The 24163-nt window shown below is 37.6% G+C and overlaps 1 protein-coding gene across 1 annotated transcript; it reads right to left on the reverse strand.

The window, feature by feature from the left end:
- Positions 1-278: 278 nt before the first annotated feature.
- TRPV3 (transient receptor potential cation channel subfamily V member 3) lies at positions 279-20207 on the reverse strand. Its single transcript, XM_086624867.1, is given in 20 exon segments — positions 279-373; positions 1288-1358; positions 1993-2105; positions 2949-3220; positions 3600-3666; positions 4162-4327; positions 5274-5347; positions 5917-6018; positions 6462-6620; positions 7399-7575; positions 8098-8378; positions 8830-8970; positions 9175-9351; positions 10022-10179; positions 10906-10992; positions 12631-12735; positions 15951-16061; positions 16063-16124; positions 19142-19152; positions 20117-20207. Coding segments are annotated over 20 exon segments (2520 nt in total).
- Positions 20208-24163: the final 3956 nt, after the last annotated feature.

A 24163-nucleotide genomic window follows, 5' to 3' on the forward strand; every position in this document is an offset into this window, starting at 1 on the left:
GACCTTTTTTATCCAGTAAAAAGTCTAGAGCCAAGTTTGAGCAGCATCATGCAAACTTGGACAGCGATGGTTTTCAAAAGGCTCAAAACTGAACCAGTGAAATAGTCCATTTTATTTTAGCTTAGCTGCCCTGATTAAATGGGTTAAAGTCATCAGGCCATGTCACTGAAAGTTTGTGTTCCAGCTGGTTACAGCTGTCCAAAATATCAACAAAGCTTTCAGCATCCACTGCTGATGCTTCTAACCTTTTGAACGACCACATGTCAAGTACAGCACAACTAAACAGAAGTTTCAGGCAAATCATCCGTTTCTTCAAACGTATTCAGGGTGTTTTTGCTATTAGTTCTTGAATTATCTTGAACTTTGCTTGGATCTGCAAAAAAATGCATTATAAACAAAACAGGATATGGTAGAAACTGTATATGCAAGACGAAATTTTTGCAAATCTATTTTTTGTTAAAAAAAACATGCATTTATTTAAGCAGCAAGTTGTCAGTTTGCTACCATATCTTTTACCGAAGTTCTTCTGTCTGCCCCTATCCATTATTACTGAGATCATTCAGCTGAGCATTATAAATGCTGATTGACTCAAGAACAAGCTTCAGAACAAGTCTCCCAGATCCTCATACGCCTCTGTCGTAAACTCTGACGCCCGCTGCCAGGAGGACATCTGACACCTCACAGTTAGGTCACTTCTGCTACGCTTCCAACACTGTCAGCAGATGGGTATCTTGAATTTCCTGGTCAACATTCATGAGAGGCAGTTTGTCATCCAGTATACATAGCACAACATAAACATGAATGTTCTCCAGTTAAAAACAGCAGACTATAGTGTTGCCAGATAGAATCAGTGCGATTTCTTGCCAAATTTTGCAGTTCTATATGAAACTGAGGACTAAATGTGCTTTATGACAATTTTTTCAAAATAATATTTTCTGTCTGTTAAAAAGTTCTCCAGCCTTATACCATTCAAATGCCATAAGAGAACGGAAAACTTAGATCAAGCATAACTGCTGAGAGAAAAATAAAGAAAAGGTAAAACCGCTATGCTTTGGTGCCAAGGTGTAAATAATGAGTTTGTAACCAACCCTCTCTTCAAATCTTTAAATATAATTTAGCACCCCTACCATATTAAGCCATGGGTTTCCCTAGCAGTAAAGTGTGGTTGAATATCTAGATTATGAGAGTTTATATTTTTCAAGGTATAGAACTGTATCAAAGCATTTCTAAGAAAAAAAAAAAAAAACCACGATTTCACAAATATGGTGTTGTAAAATTCCATAGTACCTGTTGGCCCTGGATCTTCATTAATAAATGAAACATGTGTTTTCCACTCGGTCCATTTCACTTCATTGATCCTGTTTACATTGTATATAAGTTGTGTTATGAGCATGCATTATCACCCAGCTACATAACTGCACTTCCCCTTTTATTTCTTTATTCCTTCTTGGGATTGTCATACTTCACCATCAGCACCTGCTTTGCTAGTACCAAAAAGCTGAATGTCTCTTGCAGTTTTATGTACTATATGAAGATGAGAATAATACTAAGACTATTTTATAATTTCACACATTTTGAGTACAGTCTGGAAACTCACCTTAAAGATTTATGTATTTTTCATAAAACAGCATAGTAATATTTTCTTTAGTATGGTAATCAGCAATCAATTTAAATATAATTACTTTTAAGCTAACATTCAAAGGAGATTATGTCAAAGTACATTTACTGCAAGCAGACTTGATACTTATATATTAAAAACATATGAAATTGAAAATCTGTTTTCTTACCGAAAAATTATCTAGATAAAAAAACCTACACATTTTCACTTTGTTTAAACAATTGGTTACAACTGAAAAAAACAAATTGGATTTTTGTACACCTAATATAGTTTGTAGAGATGTAGAAATATTTTAAAGAGGCTTTTGAGGGGAAATAACCTTGAAGAAACACACAGAGCAGAATTGATAGCACAGTATTCTAGCTTTGCTTTACCTTAAACACACCCTGGTGTCGTTCTCAGCCACTTTACACCGTTCTCCCAGTTGGAATTTTTTCCTCAAACGTTTTGGTAAGAATTTTTCAAATTCCAAAATAGTTCTGGCTCTCTATCAACAATAAATAGTAACATGAGTATGGTTAACCATATTCAAAATTGCTGCATTTCCTAGCATACGCAGTTTGCAGGCTCCGTGCTTCATTATAACATGTCAAGCCTCCATCCACCATCCATAACCCACCAATTCCAACAGTAGTAAATAATATGATGTGCCACTTATTCGACCTGTGCAAACAGGGAGTCCACAGCTTTCTCTATTAGCCCCACCACAGAAGGCATACGCAGAGAAGAATAAAGAAATCTTTTTCTAGACTCAGTGTTTAGGGTTTAACGCCAACACCTTCATGCAACACGCTGCCACATGGATATATAGAGATATAAAACCTGTAGTGAAATGCTGCCCACCACAGAAAGCAGCTCCAGTCCTAATTATGACTGTGTTCTCGACGACAGCTTGGGACCCAGAGCTATCTAGGCTTGGTAAAAGACCAGGCTCAGGTAAGGTACGAGAAATCGGGATGAACTTGTTCATTGCTCAAACTCAAGGGACGGAACAGCAGAACACGCTGTGGTACATATTTCTGAGCAGATAATGAAACACCTTCCTCCTGACATATCAAGGGAATGAAAGTCATAAAGCTACGTGACTGTGCATGAGGTTGAAAATCTGAGCTGTAAGATTACCTTTAGGATAGCTGTTAATTCTGAAGCTATTACAATACTCTAATACTAAAATTACTTATTTCCATTATTTGTACACATATATAAAAGGGGATTATCATTGTTCATACCTAACCCCTTCTGTCAGCATGACAAGTTACCATAGGTATGGCTCAAGAGATTTTAGCCAGCATATCTGTACTTCCCTAAGCAAACTAACTCACAAACAAACCTGGAGTTTCCAGATGTGCTCACTCTCTTTAGAAATATCTTCCACTGTTTCTCCCATTAATGCAATCAGCATGTTCAAGAGAAGAACAAAAGTCAACACAACATAAGTTATGAGCAGCAGAAGAAATAGCACAGGATATTTTGAATTTTGCTGGATCTCCAGATCACCCAGTCCTAGGGTGAGCTTAAAAAGGTCCATCAGAACAGGTCCCAGACTGCTGTTGGAATGGCATTCACTGCCATCTTGGCAAGTTTCAATCAGCGCAGCAAGAGCTGAGAAGAAAGCACAATAAAATTTTAATCACAATGATGCTTTATGTATACATGGTATTTTATCCTAAAGAATTCAAAATGCAGTGCTTAATAAAGAGTTGGAGCTGCCCAGCAACACACACAGCAGCAGCTAGATGACAGGTTACCAGGAAGCAGAAAGAGCCCACATCCACATGAACTTGCAGGAAATCACACAACAGCCAAATTACTTATCTGTTCAGATAGTCTCTAGACAGTTTAAATCTCTAATCTTGGCCTTTTAATATCCAGAAGAAACCCCAACATGAGCTCTCATCGTGACAATAGGGTTCTTATTCATGGTAATGCTAACATTTTTACTCACACAGAGCATCAGTGCTTTTCTCCAGTTAATATTTACCTACGCCAAATCCCAGCAAAAACACGATATAGACAAATAAAAACTTTATCACATCTTGCAGGATGACCTGAAAATTAAATTAAATATTTATTAGAAACGAAAATTGAGATCTAGTTTTATGTTTAGGAATTGTACAGAGATACAGATGTGGTACACACTGAAGTGTCAGATTGCTTTCATTAAGCAAACTGGTTGTGGTCTCAGTGAGAAACCCAGAGAAGATTTAGGTCTGATTTCTTATCTCATGACTGAGAGCCTGGTGTGTTGTCCAAGGGTGACTAACTCTGTACACCGTAGCCATTACAGCATATGATGCAATTAAACAGCAGAACCACATTAGCTGAAAAAACACAAGTTACTTACAGATTTAATATAATAAAATGTTAATTTTAAGATACAAACTAGTTTCTGCCATTGAAGGTATATACTGTATTCTGCTGAAATAATACACACAAACTGAAAATAAGAAATTTCAGTATGAACTATAGAATAAATCTAAATTGCTGAATACGCTTGATTGGGACTGTATCATAACAAGACAGATAAAACAAACCAAACTTGCCTTTTGAATCATGACACTGTAAATGCCCATGGACTGGAAACCTCTGGTGAAATAGAGCATATTAGCCCATCCTAGGGCCATTGCCAAAACAAGACACACGAGGTGTTCTTTGTAGGAAAACAAGTACAAAAAGACAGAGAAGATCACAAGCAAAGCTTGTATAAAACTGTTAAAAAACAAACACAGGTATGTAAAAGGGAAATTACTAGCACAAAACCAACAACATAATGGAAAAATATGAAAGCAAGACTACTTTGCTGCTTATGCTTCTTGCATTTTATTCTCCCCTATGAACATTACCTTTATAGTTTAACAATAAAATAGATGAGTACAAATGGTATATTAACATATTAGGATTATATCTATTAAAGGTTACTTTAAGTGAACTATTCTCCCTAAAATAGCTGGTCAACACAGATTTTACTGACAAAGACATTAAGAATTCTTAATAGTATCTTTGAAGCCATTTAATTCAAGCTTTAGCTTAATGAATTGTTAGAATCATTACAGATTTTCCATAAAGAAGGAAGACACTAGGAGAAGGTGTGATGTGCTGTGACAGGATATAGACCAGATTCTCAGCAGCACAAGATCAATATCAGTGTGGTTGTAAGAGAAAGAAGAAAGGTAGAGTTAAGCCACCTCTCTCTTTATTGATCCTACAATTATATGCTAGAAATGAGAGGGAATCATCTGTGCTTTATCTAGGCCAGCTGATGGGATACTCCCATCAGGCAGCCGAACCAGCTTGATGCAATTTTTCCTTCCTGAAGGAGTCGAGAGGAGTGCAAAACTATATCTAGTTTACTAACCAGGTTTCCTAAACACATTTCTCTATATACAGCTCTAAAGAGATACAGCATCAGAAGAAGCTAGACACAGTACTGTACTTTGGAAAAAATCCAATCCATACACAACCTCCAGTATTGTTACCAACTCGTGCAACCATTAGTGTGCGTTACAGAAAAGTCGCATGTAAGATAACATCAATCCTTCTAAAAATTGATACTCTAGAGAAAAAGTGAGCATCTGCTACAGGAGTACATTCTCTGCGACCATGAGATAGATAAGCATTTTATATACAGTATAAAATATATCCATGGCAGACTTACAATGCAAAGTGGAACCACGCATCAGAGAGAATTGACTGCAGGTCTGAGGGCCTGAGCAGAAAGATGGCCACGCTCTGTGTAGACAGGTATATAAAATACAGAAGTGGTAGTAAGAGAAAGCAGGCCTCAAAATTGATTTTTCAAAATAATTTAATCGAAGTTGGTCTTCAAAAAAAAAAAATCAGTCTACTGATAAGATATAACCTCTAGAATTAAAAATCTTTTAATAGGGCTGTATCTTCAAAGTTTAAATTTGTCATCTCCAGCATAATTTAAGTTAGTTACTGGTTTTAATTACTTATAGTATATGGTGAAAATTATACCGTTTCTCCCGTTAAAAGTTCTAATTCAACAGTGTCCTTAAAACCAGTAATTTGACAACATCAATGTTACAAATGTAAAATCTCTGTCTTGAGAATTTGAAAGGAAAAAACCCTCATATTTGCTTCACAGAGCAATACAGTTATATTCAAATATATATTCCCAGTCATTCTGAATAAGTGATATGTTGTGCCAAAGACTTTTAGACATTACACATATAAAGATATTCCAAACATATTTCCAAGATCATCATCAGTGTATTCATAAATCTAGAGAAGTTCTTCCCCTATTTTGTTATGTATTTGTTATTAAAAGGCCTTACCTCTTTTATGGCTATAAATATTGCTCCTAACATAACCATCACCTGTCCCGATAACTGCAGCCATCCCACACCACGTGTTAGAGCTAGTGGATAAGGTGGAGCCTGCAAGACAGGTCCAAAATGAAACACTCAGTTCCATACCTGAAGGGTAAAAGGCAAAGTAACAGGAAGCCTCATATGTGTCACGCTCTGGGTACCAAATTTCTGCATTTTCACTGAGTTTTCTTCATGGTGCATTTACAGAATCGGTGCCCTAACATGCACATTTGAAATGCCAGAAGTTTCTTTCTTAAAAGAAAAGCAAAATACCCTCCCCACACTTCTAGAAATTTAACTACCTGTCTGTGTTTTGGGTCACTTTTACAAAATGCAAATCTCCTCTCTAACTGCTGCTCTTCCTTCCAGATACAAAGACCTGATGTGGGAGAAACTGTTCTCACTACAGCCAGATACTGATACCTGGTTTTGTTTTAGCATTTTAAATACAATTCAGGAAATACTATTGCATTTTAAAGCAGTAAAATTTGTTAAGTTGCTATACTCACTTCGTTTTCATTAGGCCTGTGGTAGGAAACTAACGTTAATGTTACATTGTACAGGAAATAAAAACAACATGACATAAAAAACATGTGTCGTGCAAACTTCTTCCATTTCATTCGCAGGAGTGAATTCAGAGGCTCCAAAGTCAGCATTTCGTGACGATTCTGTAGGCACAAAAGCAATTACGATTTGAACTTGCCACCTGTAAGGAAACTGAGATCATTTCAGGAATATTTTATTTCATTCAGCATCTGTCCTTGCTGATCTAGAAGCACATCTATGCTCAGACCCTAAGACATCACTCATGTCAGACCCGAACCTGACAAGACACAACGGGACAACTCTGACTTGTGCTGGGGTAACCTGCCATACTCTGGGAAATTAAGATTGAGTTAAAACTGCAATGTGAACTTCTGGTCTTGCTTCCTACAGAGGTTTTATAGCAGTATTTGAATTTAGCAAATGTAAAATCCTGGCTTTGAAAAGCTGACCTTCTGTGATAAGGTCCTGCCTAAAATACGTACCTGTTAAGTAAAGTTTATAACTTTAGGCAGAATGTTCTTGTAAAGTATTTTTGCTGGCTTGCCCTGTTCTCAGGCACTATCTTAGGCAGCTGCTAGTGGCCACTCCGTGGAGACAAGACACTAGCTTTGGTCTGACCAGCTGGGCCATATTTATGTTCCTATGCAAGGCAACTTAACACTTCAACTGTAGAAAAAACAGTCTCAAAAAGCCCAGCCAGTGTTTCAGGAGCTCAGTGCAAATTCACTGGCAGGTTACAATCTACAGATGTATAAAATTCATCTTGCTCCTGATACAAAACTGAGAACCAAAAATGACCGTTTACTGTTTTATGAGTAGTTTAGACAAATGTATAGGCTAGCACATCCGAAATGAGTGTACTGCTAGAAAATATATATATTTTAGAAATAGGTAACTTACACCAATATTTGTGTTATAGACAATAATTTCCAATACTGAATTGTCTGCCGTGGTATCTAGTTCTGTCAGATCGTAAAGAGAAGATTGAACAGGACCATAAGCCCAGTCTGTGAATTTTCTTGACAGGCTCCTGTTAGGCTTATCTCTTATCTCTCTGCTCAGGATGTATTTCAGAATCTAAAACATTAACAGAATCATTTGTAAGCAGATGAGTTCTTCCTGGGAAAGCAGAAAGCACACATACACACTTGCCAAAATTACTTTCTAAATGATCCCATTGTCAATTCTTTACTACAATACAGGTGATTTATGAGAGCCGAACTCTACAGCAGCATGCCAGAGCAGTTCTAGTGAGTTTTCTGAAATTATTCAAAGATTGGACAAGTGTAGCATTGTAACAAATGCAGCATTTCTGAGTTTCCATACAACAGAGGGGTTTGCAAGGCTGTTTTTAAGCAGCACGTATATTTTGTATAGAGAGGGGTTGTTAGAGGGAAACCTTGAAGGGTAGAAGCAACATTGCAATAGAAATATTTGCTTGTATTTTGAACAAAATTAGCTTACAAACATTACCAATGTATAAGCACAGCATAACCAGCATGGAAAGCCACATGTCAGAGCACTAATGTCTGAGTACATAGTTGGCCTTGACTCTCTCCTTATTTAATTTCTCTTAGATGCTACTGAAAAAACACCCACCTCCAATTTCCCAGTTTTTGCAGCTAATTGTAGTGGTGTCAAACCCTCCTTATTCTTTGTTGTTTCCAAATTTCTGTCTTTACTTTTCAACAAAATCATATCATACATTCTGATTACAAAGTCATTCTGGGTTTTAAAGTCCTCTGCCACAGTAACTAATGCATGGAGGATGTTGTTTCCTCTGGAATCCTGAGAAGTAATATTAGTCCTGGTATTGTCCATTAACAGTTGAATTATGTCTGGTTGATTGGTACATGCAGCTAACGCCAGTGCAGTTTCACCTACAAAATTACAAAATGTAATGGGTTCATGTTTTATTACAAGCATTTAAATCATATTATAAAAAAGTGACTGTGTTAAGCATCTTAATATATGACAGCACATTTACATATTGATTATACTGAATTTAGTTCTTGTTTTATAAAAGCCTAATTTGCATGAAAACATTATTTGGAGAAAGTCTTCAATATCAAATTTGTTACATTTTATTTGCCATTCAGCATTTACATTTTTTCATAAATGTTTTACAATTTTTTCTGAGTGTTTATAACATATTGCACTCTGGCAAGTTACTTTTACAAAAGGCACTATGCCATTTTTATGTTTTATGATGTAAGTTTCCTAATCTAGATTTAGCTACAGTAATTATTAACACTTGCCTGTCTTCCATAGTGTCTTAATTGTTTGAGTATTCCTTCCTAACTTTTCCAGAGACATCACATTTCCACTTACCAAAATAAAAGCCTTCATGCTTATGTTTGGGATTAAAGAAAACACCCTGGGCATGTGCATTGACATCAGCTCCTTTTTCTATAAGGCTCTGAGTTATTTCATATTGTCTTCTTTCAATGGCAATATTTAGAGCTGTCTGGCCTGGAACAACAGACAGGTATTTAGCACTGAGTGCCTCAAGCACGTTATGAAACATCAACGATGTTTCACACTGGGTAGCACCAGTGATAGTGAATAAAAATTGTTTTAGGAATTTAAACCATTATTAGAACGTTTGAAGAAAACATTACTTTTAGGGGTGGTATATTTAACCATATACCTGAAATTGGTATCAGATGGCAATACCTTTATATGCCTCTTCTGTGTATGCTGCATTGATAAATCTCTCCAAAATACCACTTTCTTCTGCAAAGGATAGCAGCATATTCACGATCTCATTTGTGTTTTGGTTGATGTTCAGCAGTGCTTTCATCAGACAAGTTTTGCCAGTATCTGAAGCTGTGAATTTTTTCATCAGATAATCTGCAGGAGTGAATTTTGAGATTAGATGAGCATTATTTATTAAAGTGGATGGAAAATAATTCTGATTCTTTTGTTTATTAGGGTTGGAACCTGAGATATATACATGAACATAAATTGTCAGACAATTACTTCATCCTATCCACTTTGTATTTGAGCTACGTATACTTAGTGAGACGATGCATTCAGAGATGTGGTACTAATTAATAAGGTAGCCAATGCACTTGGTTTCCATTTCAGACATCCCACTGCCCAATAGTAACTCCAGACAGACCCAGAACTCTTTCCTAACTTCTCTGTCTGTTCTCCCATGCTGCATACATCACAAGCCCTGGCTGTACTGCAATTTCACTGCAGTTTGGATAGAGACATCAGCTTTGAGTGTCATGCTGCAGCAGAGATACGGCTACAGGAACACAGTACAGATGGACCCTCCGTGTATCATAAATAGGAGACACTCTCCAGTGTTGCCTTGGAGGCAGCAAGGAGGTGGCTTATTGAGTATCTTAAGCTTTCATTTCAAAATAGGAAACGTGGCATACATTAAATTGCAAACAAGTGACTGCAAATTCACAGGCAAGTAGCTGTTGCACAGAGATGATTCCAAGTTTTAGACTACACATGTGCTGCCAGAAGAGCTAACAATCTTCCTTCAGGGAACTCCACAGCTTACCTGGCACAGTCATGTTTCTACATGCATTTGATCGTTCCTTCAACTCTGCGAGCAGACATTGCAATTCTTCTATATTCCCCTCAGATACTGCCCGAAATATGTACTTTTTCAGCTTCTTCCGGGCACTAGTCTGCTCAGGTCCTTCTGATATGTTAGCACTGAGTTATAAGAAATAATAATGAAAGTGCTGATTCAATTTACTGTGTTTTATTTTATTTTCTACATAAGAGGATAAAGAAACATAATAGCTTGCCCTCACTTCCATATAGATCTTGGCATGGATCTCTCAATGTTTCTGCAGATTGCTTACTTGCAGATAAGTGGCTATTGAGAGGGTTTTTATAATAAAAATGTATATTTTTCAAGTATTTTGGTTTGCTTTTTTTTTTCAGTTTATCCATTCTTCTAAAACAAATGCTAAGAAATACTTCTCTGCTTCTCTGATCTGTCCATAACTTGCTGACTTCAGTGCCTGAAGTTATCTGATGCTGCACTACAGCTACATCCATCCCATTCACAGCAGAAGATAATTTTTAACCTCACATCTTCTTACACAACTTTCCTGATCATACATTATTCTGAAATAAGAATGATTTAATATTTTCCCCCCAGTCAGAAATACTACTAGCTCATGCCTAGTTGTGCATAGTGTTTAAATCCTGTGTTGTCATCGAGGAAACAAACATTATATATGAAGAATCCTCACACTAAATATGAGATTTGAGGAAAGCAGAGGTTAGAGTTGATTATTTCAAAATTCAATTACTGAAGAATCAGAAATGACCTTATTTCTAAAACATGGCAGGTAAAATAGGTAATATCTACCCTACCATAATCTTAACCCATTCAAAATGTACTAAGAAATACTTCACGTCTCCACTCACCAACAACCGTCTACATTAGGGCTGTATTCAGTTGCATCATCCTGAAGAGACTGTGGGGAATCCATATCTTCCCCATTTCCAGATGCACTACAGAAAACAGAAAAGCATTAGTGCCAAGTCAGGAACATACTGGAAGACGTTTCGGCAAACTGCATGAAGAATCGGTCGATACTAGGAAGTAGTATCTACAGTAGACCTGAAATTCGTCTAATTTGACATTGTACTTTTTGATTCTATCATTTTTATCTCCCCCATGAATTTTAAAGTGAGTGGTAAAATGAAGAGACCTACAGCATTTATTACATGTTAAAAATCATTACAAAAGCAACCTGTTTTGTGTTTACTGTGTTATTTCATTGCAGATCCAGAAACCAGGGGAAGTTTTTTCTTTTTTTTTTTTTTAACCATCACTGCTTTTTATGCATCATCCTGAATTCTTAAAGCTTACATTCTTCCTTTACACATGCTTAATTTGTCATCTAACACAAAACAAGTGCTAAATCAATAAAGGTGCATGGGTTGCAAGCACACAATGAAAACGATTTACCTAAAGATTTACTACACAGTATACTGCAGGCAACTAAAGAGCATTTTGCAGCTGACTTGTATGGAAGCTTCAGCTAAAAGAAATTGAGGACTGGGCCCTAAATACATATTTAGGTAATAAATTTAAAAGATTTCAACGGCATTGGTATTTTGTAATTGCTGTACATCATTTCCAGACATTCCTAAAAACAAATGCGACTTAAAAATATTATAATTTTCCTTACTTGTGTTTTTGTTTTCTATAAGGTTCAGATTTGATGAACGACCTCGGGTTAATAACTTAAAGAGCCTGAACTATTAGTTACTGACAAAACAGATGTATGGACAGCAGTGCAAGGATTCAGCATTGCTCTGCAGATATTCCCTTCCCTTTGAAATAAAGCTGGTGGCTCAAAGTCCATTCTTATTCAGTCCATCACTTCTCTGCAGAAAACTGTGAGGAATCTGGTGACAAAGTGTACATGTGTCTTGTGCAGGTCTGACCCTGAATGAGAGGGAGAAATTTGGATACCTTTCCTCTGAAACCAAAATAAGACTGTCAGCTAATTCCAAAAAGCTGACCAGATGTCCATCAATCACAAAAACATTTCACCATTCTGGGCTTACGCTAGATTTGATGAATATTTCCCCTTATTCATAATTATTGGCTTTTAGTAGCCCACATATTTTTTAAAAATTAAGTGCATTCTTACCAGTCATAATTTTTCTCCATTCATTCAGCATACATGGCTGCTTTAAATAGTTCAGACTCAGCATCTCTATGTTATGTGATTGTTAACGAGCAACAGAGGGAGGATGTCAGCACACAGCTGGGAATAGGGTTTGCTAAATTAAGCTGAGGTCTTCACACAGTAGGAAATACAAGTGGGTGCATGGAGTTTGTCCTAATGTATCACAAATAAGAGGCTAATATTTTTAAAAAAGACAGTACTGACTTTAAATTTATTCAAATCTGAGGCCTGATTTATTCAGTGTAAATGACAGCAGTAGATAAACTCAAAAGATAAGTCATCTAGCAACAACTGACCTCCAATGGAGTTCTGTCTTTGAAGTGACCAAAAGCTAAGAAAAGCCATGTAAAATTTTAGCTCTCCAGTCTAAGGAGAAATGGGGAGTAGCTGCTGAAAAGAAAATAGACATATTTGCAGTATGACTATTGCATATGCATTTATAACTTACCACGGACGAATATTTGAATCCATTGGTTTTGAAAACACAGGGGGAGACGTATTATTTGGAGTTGCATTGCTTTCAAAACCATCAATCTCCAGAAAAAAGTGTGAACTGTTGAACACAGTGCATTTAAAAAATATTAGTAAAAAAGCAAGTTTAACCATAAAATAAGCAAAGCACTACACGTACATGCCTAGGACAAGGTTGACAATTTATATTTTCTGGCATTATACCTAACAGGATGCTGGAACAGAGGTTTATCTACTTTCCCGTCGGGGGATCTCAACCTCCAACACTGTGCCCAGAACTTTCATGCTGGCAGATGGGCAAAAGATCCCGAGATATTTTTAGGACACATGGCATCAGATCCCGACATGTCTAAGCAGCTACCCCAGCAGCCTAAAGCCAGCCTTGCATACAAGTTCTGTGCAAATACCTAAATGCAACACCAGACATTTGCTGAACATGCTTGCACACTCCCATATGCTTTTTAATCTACTGCATTCTAGTCCCTATTTCTCCAGCCAGGAGCCATCAGGATGGATCATTCCAAATCCATCAGCAGTGATAATCATTAAGTCAGAAAGTTTGAAAGGTCACATGTTAAATGACATCAGGCATTTCCACCATCCAGGACTGAATGTGTAATCTTGCCAGTCAGTGCATGACATTTAACTATTTCTTTTCCTTATAAATAATCATTTATAGGGAAAAGAAATGAGATTTGAAACAACACAGCAAAGGGAACATGAGAAGAATAGGAAGATTTTGCCCTTTAAAAGCCTGCAGGGTTGAGAGGCAAAATCAATGGCTTGGTATTATCAGATCTCATTAAAACATTGCTACATTTCACCAAAACCAGAGGAGTTTCAGTGGTGGATGTAGCGACTCCCCACATGGCCTATTGTTCAGAAACTGTCTTACATTTCCAGTAGTCACCTGGAAAATGTTTCCAATTCACCTAATATTTATGGTTTAGTCCATGAGCTATTTCTTCTTTTTTTTTAACTGCATCTTCCCCAAAGAATCTTGTTGAATTCAAGTACACATACTGATGCTAAAATGCAGTCTATTATTAGGACACTACTGAAAAACATGTTGATATCTGCTGAAAATATCATGATCTAATGGCCTCTAGTTCATCTAATTTTCCAATGGCTTGGTGACCCAAGTGTTAATTCACTGCGTGCAGCTGTTTTAGCTTATATGACCTTTTAGCATTTGAGATGTGCCTGTGAACGTATTCCAAGCAGGCAGCAAGTAAAATATGACTTGTGGTTAGCAGGACAGTGTCCCTAAAATGAGACAAGGGGTGCTTTTCAGAGCACAGGAAAAACCTATACAGAAACAGGACCATTGCTGTCACTTCTACAACTCTGGCCAGATTCACCGCTGCTGTAAATCACTGTTATTTCACTGGGGTCTGCACTTGGCAGAGGGACTAAGAAGGAGTGGGAAAAACATGGGTTCATCCTTTTTTTTTTTTTCATTTCCTGACCATGATGTGCAGGAGCTGCCTCAACAGGCAATATGGCTGTTGGAGGCCACAGTGAACCTCCAGAAAGCCAGAAATGCACACTCTAGGCTTTGCTGGACCATATCACCTGTCCTTGGCAGCAGCATGTTCACACTGAAGATTTTGGCATCTATGAAGTGGGCCCTGTTTTGGAGGCTGACATACCTAAGCTATCCTGGCATATGGTTATTTGGGGATACCATGGCGTGGGGGGGGGGGGGGGGGGGGGGGGGGGGGCGAGGAGGGGAACAAAAGCCACCATGCGAAGCAAGTGGACAATTGCCAAGAAATGCCCAAGTGCTTACGTGGCCACGGCGCACGCTGTCAGGAACACTGCCCACAAGCATAATCAGTCTCTGACAACGCTGGCAGCGCTCCTCCCAGCCTGCCTGTTGGTTTTCCTGTACCTAATTACATGCTGTTAGTCCACCCAAATACCAGGATCTTCAAGAAGGGGAAGTCATTGTCTTTTCAGAAAGTGCATATTGCAAATACATCTTGCCAAGTGAGAAACGCCACCCATGGAGGAGCACTAGCTGCTCAGTGGCACGACAGAAGGAAGCATTTTGAAGAAACAGAAGTTCAGCAGCACAGAAACATATAATTAACAGAACACGTTAAACCCTGCATTAAAATTCACGTGATCTGCATTTCTTATATTACAGGAATGTTGTCGGCCACACCCTGAGCTCTTGGTTGAGAGGTGGGAAAAGCCCCAAGGTTACTGTTACTGACGCCACAAAACTGAATGGGAGATAGGAGCTTAAGTAATCGCAGGGGAGTGTTTGCCAGTATTTGTTATAACGACACCATCTTTCACGGAATATGCCCCTTCCTGAAGTACGAGGTGTATTGTGAGCTGTTCAGACTCTTCATCTCCCCCCTTATACAACCAAAGAGCTTCTCTTTTGGAATTAATGACAGAAAGACAAATTGGGCCATGCAGGCAGGGGATCTCAAATAACTAACGACACCATTTCTGTGGAAAGTGATTCCTCTGATTATTAAGAATTATAATGTCAGAACAGCCACAATTGCTCAGACCTTCAGTTTCAAAAATTGCCATAATAACTATTAATTAGCCACAGAGTGAAAAGTTTACGAATGAAAATTCATCCTCACTCTGCAGTAACCTTAGTTGACTTCAATAGCATAGTATCAGGGATGAATTACTGCTTATATTTCCCCATTCATAATAAAATACAAATCCTTAATACTTGTATTAATTCTATAGCATAAATTATCAATAAAATAAAATAATGAATATGAAAATAACAAAGTCATCTTTTTAATCCTAATAATGAAAAAGAGTGAATTCAGGTTTCTGTTTGTGATGAGATTTTTCAAACCTCCTGCTCTCCCAGCCCTTGTTTTCAATTCACTTCTGCCTCCCCATAATCCATCACATTCCCATGTGAGGCCAAGTTTGAAACGCTCCCTTTTTTCAGGCCAGCATCTCTTACATAAAGCCTTCTCCCGTTGGAACACATCATTGGATCACATTCCTGTAAGCTTATACACGTATATGAAATGGATGCAGAAAGCCCAACTGATAAGGGACACAAAGACTGGTGCATCAGTCTGATGTCTCTAGGAAAAGGGTTAAATCTTTGTCCCATTAGTGTAAACACACCATATATCTACCTCACCAGGACACACTTCCACTTCTAAACAGCATATGTTTTTTTGAAGTCACCTTGTGTCCATCAGGTCTGTCATTCATATATGCAGCGTGAATAAAGACATTAGTGATATTTCAGTGCAAATATCTACTAAAGTAGACAAAACAGTGAGTTCTAATGATTTAGACTGAGCTCAAGTCCTACCTTTTCTTGTGGGAGTACTTTCAGTTGGCTTTTTCTCTTGCTGGTTTGAAGGGGGAATACCAGATGGATTTGGTTTTTTGCCCATTAGCGGATCACTTCGTGTTATCTTTAATCATGTTTCTGCAGTAGATAGAGTCACAGTTACTGAAGTAAAGCTTCTGTTCATTTGAAGAAAATATAGTGACCACAATTGCCCATTACAGTCTCTTCACATGTAAGCACACAAATCTTGGTATATTTTAATTTTTTTCAGTTGTTAAGCAACATGCACACCATTTTATGTATCAAGGCTGGAGGGTTATATTCATGACCGATTAAATTACATTCTAAGAAAAGTGCCATTAAAAGCAATACCATAAATCCAGGAGGACCATAAATTCAAGTATGTGCCTAAATTAAACTGAAAGAAGTCTGTCAATCACAATGACAGTATGTGTTATTTGGAGAAACAAAAAGAGCACAGTGACTTTTGTAAGTAGCCCTAAAGTTTGTGCGTATTTACAGTTAATCTAAGTAGTGTGCTTTTATCCAAGGTAATTTCAGAAAAGCGATACATTCCAAGAAGATCTGAGCAACAGATAAAACATGTGAAGGAAAGTTTCACAGAAAAGGCCCTGAAACATTTCACTGCATTAGAACAACAGAAGCAACAGACAGACTCTGAACACGATGCTCAGGCTGAGCTCAGCTAAACAAAAATCACCTGGATACACGAAAGACTTCTGTGTCCTAGTGACACTTCTCAGCATTTCTTCAGGGAAAAATTAAAATCATGCCTCTTCTGGGTGGGAACGATCACCACCACAGGACACAAAAGGATCTTAATGCATGTTATCTCCTTTAAACACTCACAACATGAATTCTGCACGTAGTAATGAGTAACTATCTTCCTGTTTCTCAATATAATACTGAAGGGCATAATTTTAAATCCCCAAGGATAATTTGAACATGAGAAAGTGAATTTAGGATTCTTTAAAATTGACGGAATGTAAAAATAGTAACTTTTATGAGGTTATGGACCCATTCCCAAGGAATGAGGGGAGGGAAACAACTTTTTCCTCTCCTACTTCCACTTTCCTTAATGTGACAAACATACCCACAAACTTTCTACTCCTGCCACAGTGTTGTCAATGTGCCTTAGCACTAGAATTCCTTCATTATGGGAACATCAAGATGTAGAAAGCAGATTATGAAGCGTGTTTGGAAAGACATGACACCTGATAGAGAGAGGAGACAGGAGTATCAAATACATTGATATTTGAATGAAAATCTATTAATGCATAAGCAGCAAATGTGTAAGTATGGGAAATTTTCAATCCCAAGTACAGACAACTGAGAATTTACAAGGCCCAAACACATGTAAGTGCAGCTGTAATTTCTTGCTGCTAAATGAAATACAGAAGAAATGTGAAATACTGAAAGTGCTCCTTACCTTGAAAAGGTTGCCTTAAAATTAGGCATGAATATAAATTTTATTGTGTTTTCTAGCATTGGTAGATGTGTTTACACTACAATTCAGAAATCCATCTAGTTCAGATGCATTTCCTAAGAATTCATATCACAACTTTCATAGAATAATTATAAAGGGCAAATATGATTTCCTTAGTACACTTACATACCAGTACAACCATGGCTTTTGCTGCAGCAAGTGTACAAAAGACTGAACTTGGATATTACATATTCAAGGCAGGAAAAAGGATTTGTCTGTGCCTTTGAAAATGCAATTCATATAGTGTTCACACACATGTATCAGTGAATACACTGGTACACTTTTCATCTTAATACAGCTAAAACAAATGACTTTTCTTGCTTAGTTCATAAATATTCTGCTGTTACTTCTTACAAGTACTTTAAGAATACACAGCAGTTTATGAGTAAAGACATTTCCATCCCAAGGAATAGACAAGTGTGATACTTGACACAAATCAAATATAAGGAGACTAGAATATGATGGAGATGGGCATTAAATAGCTTCACAAAAGAAGTAATTTTAAAGGAAGAGAATAGTTCAAAACAGACTAATAGGTCAAAAAGTGTGTCAGCAAACGGAATTGCCAAGTTGAGAGGTAACATCTGGCAGGTGTGTGAAGTTGGAGGGGTCAGAGAGAGTGGTAGGAAGAACTGGCAAAATAAAGACCAAGGTTAGAGTCTCTAAAGTACACAATGGACACAGAAAGAGCCCTCATTTGTGAGCAATGCTGGAGCTGCTCAGATATGGCAACACAATCTACGGGAGGAGCGAGTCAAAGCCCCAACTGCAGCCACTTTCCATTGCAGGGGTTTTAGCAACGACTTGAGAGCAGGCTACATCGCTTAGGAGTGAAAATAGCACTGAAGTCGTATTGGATGATGGAGGACTGCTGAACCACCAGCGATTTAAGGAAACAATTTGGGAAGGAAAAAGAGAAAGGATTCACTTTTGTACGCATGGGCTGCAGCTTTCAAAAGCACATAGGAGATTTGACCATGTAGTCTCAGCTACAAAGACTATTTTAAATGAGATCTCGGAGTCTGCACAAGTAAATAACTGCAGGCACAATGGTAGAAGTACCTTGCTACAGTGCTGAGGTAGTGTCTCATTTTTAATTTCTCATTTTTATTTACTATTAATTGCGTGCTTAGATGAAAACTAAGCTAGGGCTTTTTACAATATGGCCTACAGAGCTCACTTCTTGTTTTAACTATATCCATGCAAATCTCATGGGAGTTAATGGAGCTTTTTTATGTTTATCAGCTTCTTTCCTTACTCTGTCTTGTTAGTTTAATGACCAACTGCTTTCATCATCATCATCTTCCTGCACACTATAATTTTCTGTGATCTATGACATATGAGAAAAATAGTGCAACAGTCTGAAGAATGTCAAATCCTAAGTAGTGTAGCTTACGTAACCTGATATGGAGAGTCTTCTTTTGTTGCAACTATTTTCTACTCCCATTATCTAGTTAATTGTTACTTACAGGCCACCAGAGAAGTGGCTTATTTGAAGTGGGCAGATACAAAAACACTGCATTGATTTATAGCATTAAGAATTACTTGGAAGGGGATTCTGAGGACATGGAGGACTTAGCATCTCACCACCAGTGTGCTGGGGATAAGAAAAGGGCATTTATCTGTAATGGTGAATGAGACTCCATAACTCCTACAGTAAGTGGCACTTTACTGTCACAGACTCACCTCGTGCTTATCTGAGAAAAAGAAAAATACATATTGCATCTCCATAGCTCAATATACTATAAACAAAGTGACTAAAGAGAGAATTCTACAAATCAAAAGGAACAATCAGATGTGATATTATGGGTCAAAAGTCTTCTCTTCTTCCTTCAGGGCAGGGGAGTGGAAGTGACTACCAATAGCTGTTTCGTTCACAGGATCCTTCGAACATCCACAGCACAGACCACGACGCTTTCCAGCACCTACGACCTAATTCTTACTAGCTCATTAAAAAAATCCCCTCCCTGAAGGGAAAGATGATAAAACTTCATTTCGACTTCTGAGCATTATTTATGGTATATGAATCCTATCAGCAGAAAGTTACATTTCATAGTTTCATCTTTCTGTAAGATTTCCAAAACTTTGAGGGACATTTGCAGGCATCAGGTGTTATCAAAAAGTCAGTTTCTTCATGAGAAATTTGTCTTTCTTATTAAAGTTTTTCCTAACAGAAATTTTAGAAGACTCTGAAAAGCAAAATTTTTTCCTGAGGAAAATACTTTAAAATTATTTATCTATCTCTGAATTAAATCAAAGAAGAAATTTTACTGAATTGAAATAAAAACTATTCTACTAGGCTAGTATTTTACTTCTGACAGTCACTACACTAACTGAAACTGTCAGTGGAAGGTGAAAATATTATTTAAATTTAGCTTGTATGATAGTATATATTGGATTCCCTTAGCACAGAAATTAGGAAGTGTATCAGGCTGACAATACAAATGGAATTAGGTCTATTTTTCTTCACTTCTGAATGCCCAAGGAGTCAGTGTGGCATGGCCCAGGAGAAAGACCAGATTTTAAATTACAGAAACAAGCACAACAGAAAAGCATTCTCCAGTTGAAGATAGGTTTAGACTTTGTATCTTGAAGATTTCACTCTCTACAAAAAGTATCACACCTACATCAAACACCCACAGAAGCTCCCAGAGAACTTACCTTGCTTAGAAACTCGCATTCTGTACGGACGGTGCCTCAGAATCGCACGAATGAAGTTCAAAGTAGGGGCCCGCTGGTGCGGCGACAACATCCAAAGAAGCTGATCTGCCAAACGAGTAAACTAAATTCAGCTCAAAACTATCCTAGAAACACAAAAACCACCCTTCTTCAGTCATCTGGTTTGCTCGTCTCTCAGAAGCACAGAGAAGTACAGTGCCAGAGTACTGAGCCTTACAGGGTTTGCTCCATCTGAAATTAGGGAGCAGAGAGAAACTCGCTAGACAACAAACTCTTTACTTCATAGCTGCCAAAGTAGGATGACACACACACACGCAATAATTATATCTGAAATATTACTAAAGCTGAGTCGCTCACGGATGACTTAATGGCAGCAGTAGAATATCTAAAACGATCACTGCTCTGCCGTTTACATACTGTTTTCAAAAGAAAATGGTTATGCACATGCATTTGGGTTGTAAATGACATCCCTTTATGTCATGCTTAGATTATTATAGATCATGGAACTATTCAGAAAGCACAAAGCAAAAATGAGAAAACGATCATGCTAATGCTCCAGAAAGCACAAATTTTGCTATTACTTTGAAAAGTAGAAGTGGCCTTAGAAAAGCCTTACACTTTCACAGTGATAACGTCGGCGAAAACACAGTGGGCGTGTCTAATCTTTCCCGATCTGTAATAGTTTTTGATGAATGTGTATCCTTAGGGTCTGTGAGAATGCAACAGGCATGTTCTGCATAAACAGTACTGGTGTTACTTCTTGCCAACTACAGAACATGGCATTTTTCAGCTTGCTAGTTTGAGCTGTTGAGCAATGTCTAATGCAGACTTCTGTTTTGGGACATGCCAGAAGAGTGACCGTAAGTTCTGCTCTCCTTGCAGAGTATTTCCATTATCACCAGAAAGAGTATGATTAAAACTTGTATGTCTTTGCAGTGAGCCTAAGAGATATACTTACAGCTGCTGGTCTTTCCTTTACTTGATTAACAGATGGGAGTTTAAGGGGAACTATGCAGGCCATCAAACAGTAATCCTTTTCCAGCTGTAGACAAGGGAAGAAAGGGACAAATTTGGGTTTTTTTGGTAGGAGGTAGATCAAAAATTGGAAATAAAAACATAACATTGCTTAGGATACTAAGATCTAGAACCAGACATTGAATCTGAAAAATACAGCTTAAATATATCTACAACTATAGGTAAGCAACTCCTGTTCGTCAAGTAGGTATCTTTAAAAACAGGACTGCTGAGTATTACATTTGCCTCAAGTCAAGGTCAAATCTACTGTGTGAAATACCAGGAGCACTACACTGTTTCTGGCAATGATTCAGCTTCCCGTGAGCAGCGTCGTGAAACGGGCCATGCCTAGGCCAGTTTGATTTGGCTTTAGGAGACCTTTGGTTGAATTGCTTGAGCACACATCCAGCTTCACCTGATGCAAGTTTATGATGATATATTCCAAACCCTGTACCAGCAAAGGTTGTTCACAACCCTTGTCAAATGACTGTGCCTCAGCTAATATGCTACAGTCTAGAGTCAGCTGCTTTGATGGTCTCTTACCTGCTGGTCTAATGGCCTGGAATAAGGCCTGAATACTGCCATTTGATCTTGCCTGGGGGAACATCAGCTTAGTTCTCAACACAGATTGTGAGAGGCTAATTGGAAGTCACTCTGAGGATGGAATGTGAACATAGGCAAAGTCAGCTTAAATCTGGGTGAAGGTGCATTTGAGGACTCTTGCTTTAACTCTAGTATCAACCACAGTAAAAGACTGCTTAAGAATTCTTTTGCTAAGGAGAGAAAATGAGCTTGGCAGCAAGCAGTACTTTGAACTCAGAAAGTAGCTATATCTGAAAGCATCCAGATCTCTGTGGTTTAGCAGAATATAGGACCTAGCAGTGTGGTCTATTTATAATGTAGTGGCAGTTATCCAAAAAGAAAAACTGGGACAAGCTACAGCAATGAGAGTCAGAGCCTTGTTTCAAACCTGCCTATGAAAAAGTGTAAATATCATATGAGCTGTAACAGTCCCTGGGCATGAGAATTACACTTCATCCTGCCTTTTCTGCATTAACAGCTTCTTGTTCCATTATGAGGATAGCCTTGTTACAAAACTTTGACGAAATAATCAAGATTAATCAAGTAAAAAAAAAAGTTAGGTAGAAAAACTGGAAAGTGTAATGTGTAAATTAGGATTGTTAAATTTAATAAGTAACTATAGAGATCTCACTAGGAAATTACTGGATATTTCTATGTATTGTTTTAAACCAAGGAACCATGATACCTCATCACTCAGCCACTGCATTTTTTATGTTTTGTTTTAAAAAACTAAGAAAATTGTCACAAACACCAACTGTGCTGCTTGGATACCCCCTTGCCCCTTCCCATCTACGATTTGAATATCAAGGATTCTCATCAGTAAAATTAAGTAGAATTAAGTAATGATTGTTATAGAATAAGAATATTGATAAGATAATATAGCTAGCAAAACCAATCACTTCAAAGTCAAATATAAAAGCAAGAATAAAATGCAATTTATATGAAAGAACTTACGTAACGATGATTCAACAAAATGAGTATATAAAACCTATGGATTTTGATGCTGGGGTGGACACGCTTGGACAGAGCTATCCCTCGAGTCCCCAGCACTGAAATAAAGGAGTGCCTGTTTATCTACCTTGTGAGATGAATTCTCTTCCGGCTAGTAACAGTTCTGGCAACCCAGATGGGACCCTTGCGAGTGAGACTGGAAGGGATTGAGTGCTGATCAAACTCCGTCCGGCTCCGAGGAATTCTCAGGGAGGACCATCACCCTCCACCCATAAGTCCTCGGAAAAGGGTAAGGCACTTCTTCCAAGGATTTGTTTGGATAGCCTGCCTGTAAGGCACAGCAAAACCTACGCAGGGTTGGGCTCAGAGGGCACCAGCTGGGCGGCATTTGGAGCCTCGGCATCTGCCTGTAAGTCAAAGGTGAAACCTATCGTGGGTGGACTTTGTTTGGTGACTCTTTGGAGTACTTGGGTTGTTAACTCCTTGGAGTATTTGGTTTCATATTTGTTTGTCCTGGTTTGTGTGTTCTGTCTGATACCTTTCTTTTGAATATTTTGTTCGGTATTTGTTTATTATGTATTCTATTTGTTTTATAAATATTTTCTTTAATATTTGCTTATAGAACATTTGGCTTGGTGTTTGTCTTTTAGGTATTCTGCTTGGTGTTTCTTTTAAGTGTTTTGTTTGATAATTGGGCTTTTAAATATTTTGTCATGAGATGCATCAGGATTTGTAGAATTGTTTAAAAAGCAAAAGTTCTTGGAATGATTTATAGGCAATATATGGAATATATATATGATTTATAATTAATATATGGATAACTTATTAGACAATACTGAAAGGCAGATGGTGTTAAAAACCAGAAAAGCACAGAAGCAGTACTTATGATTAATATGCTTTCTGGAACTTTAAAACAGAATTTTCCTTCAGGAGACCCTCAGTGGGACCTGAATGAAGCAGAACACAGGAGAACATTAACTTGATACCACAAATAGATGTTATACAAAAATAACATACCATGCCAAAAGCTTTGAATTGGTCTAAACTATATGAAATAAAACAAGATAAGAATAAATCTCCCTCTGGTGTTCTTAAAAAAAAAGTTTATATATAAATACAAATACACTGACTTGAATTGGAGACAGAGGCAGAACAAAAACAATAGGCTGCGATTTTTATAGGGTAGTCGACTCCTGATATAAGTACAATGTTCCAAAAAATTAAAGGATTGCTCTAAATCAAAACAAGTCAGTCAGAAGCTGCAAGAATGATAACTTTAGATAAATAAAGGAAACCTAAGGGGAACCCAGCTAAGCCTCTGGTTACAATTAAGCTGGGAGATAGTAAAGTTGAATTTTTAGTAGATACTGGAACAACATATTCTGTTTTAAACACTTGTAAAGGAAAATTGGGAAATAAAATGGTTAATATGATTAAAGCAACTAAGAAACAGAAAATAGGCCATTCCTTCAAACCCATTCC

Source organism: Tauraco erythrolophus, chromosome 21 (genome assembly GCF_009769465.1).
Source record: "Tauraco erythrolophus isolate bTauEry1 chromosome 21, bTauEry1.pri, whole genome shotgun sequence".
In the NCBI taxonomy this organism is placed as follows: domain Eukaryota; kingdom Metazoa; phylum Chordata; class Aves; order Musophagiformes; family Musophagidae; genus Tauraco; species Tauraco erythrolophus.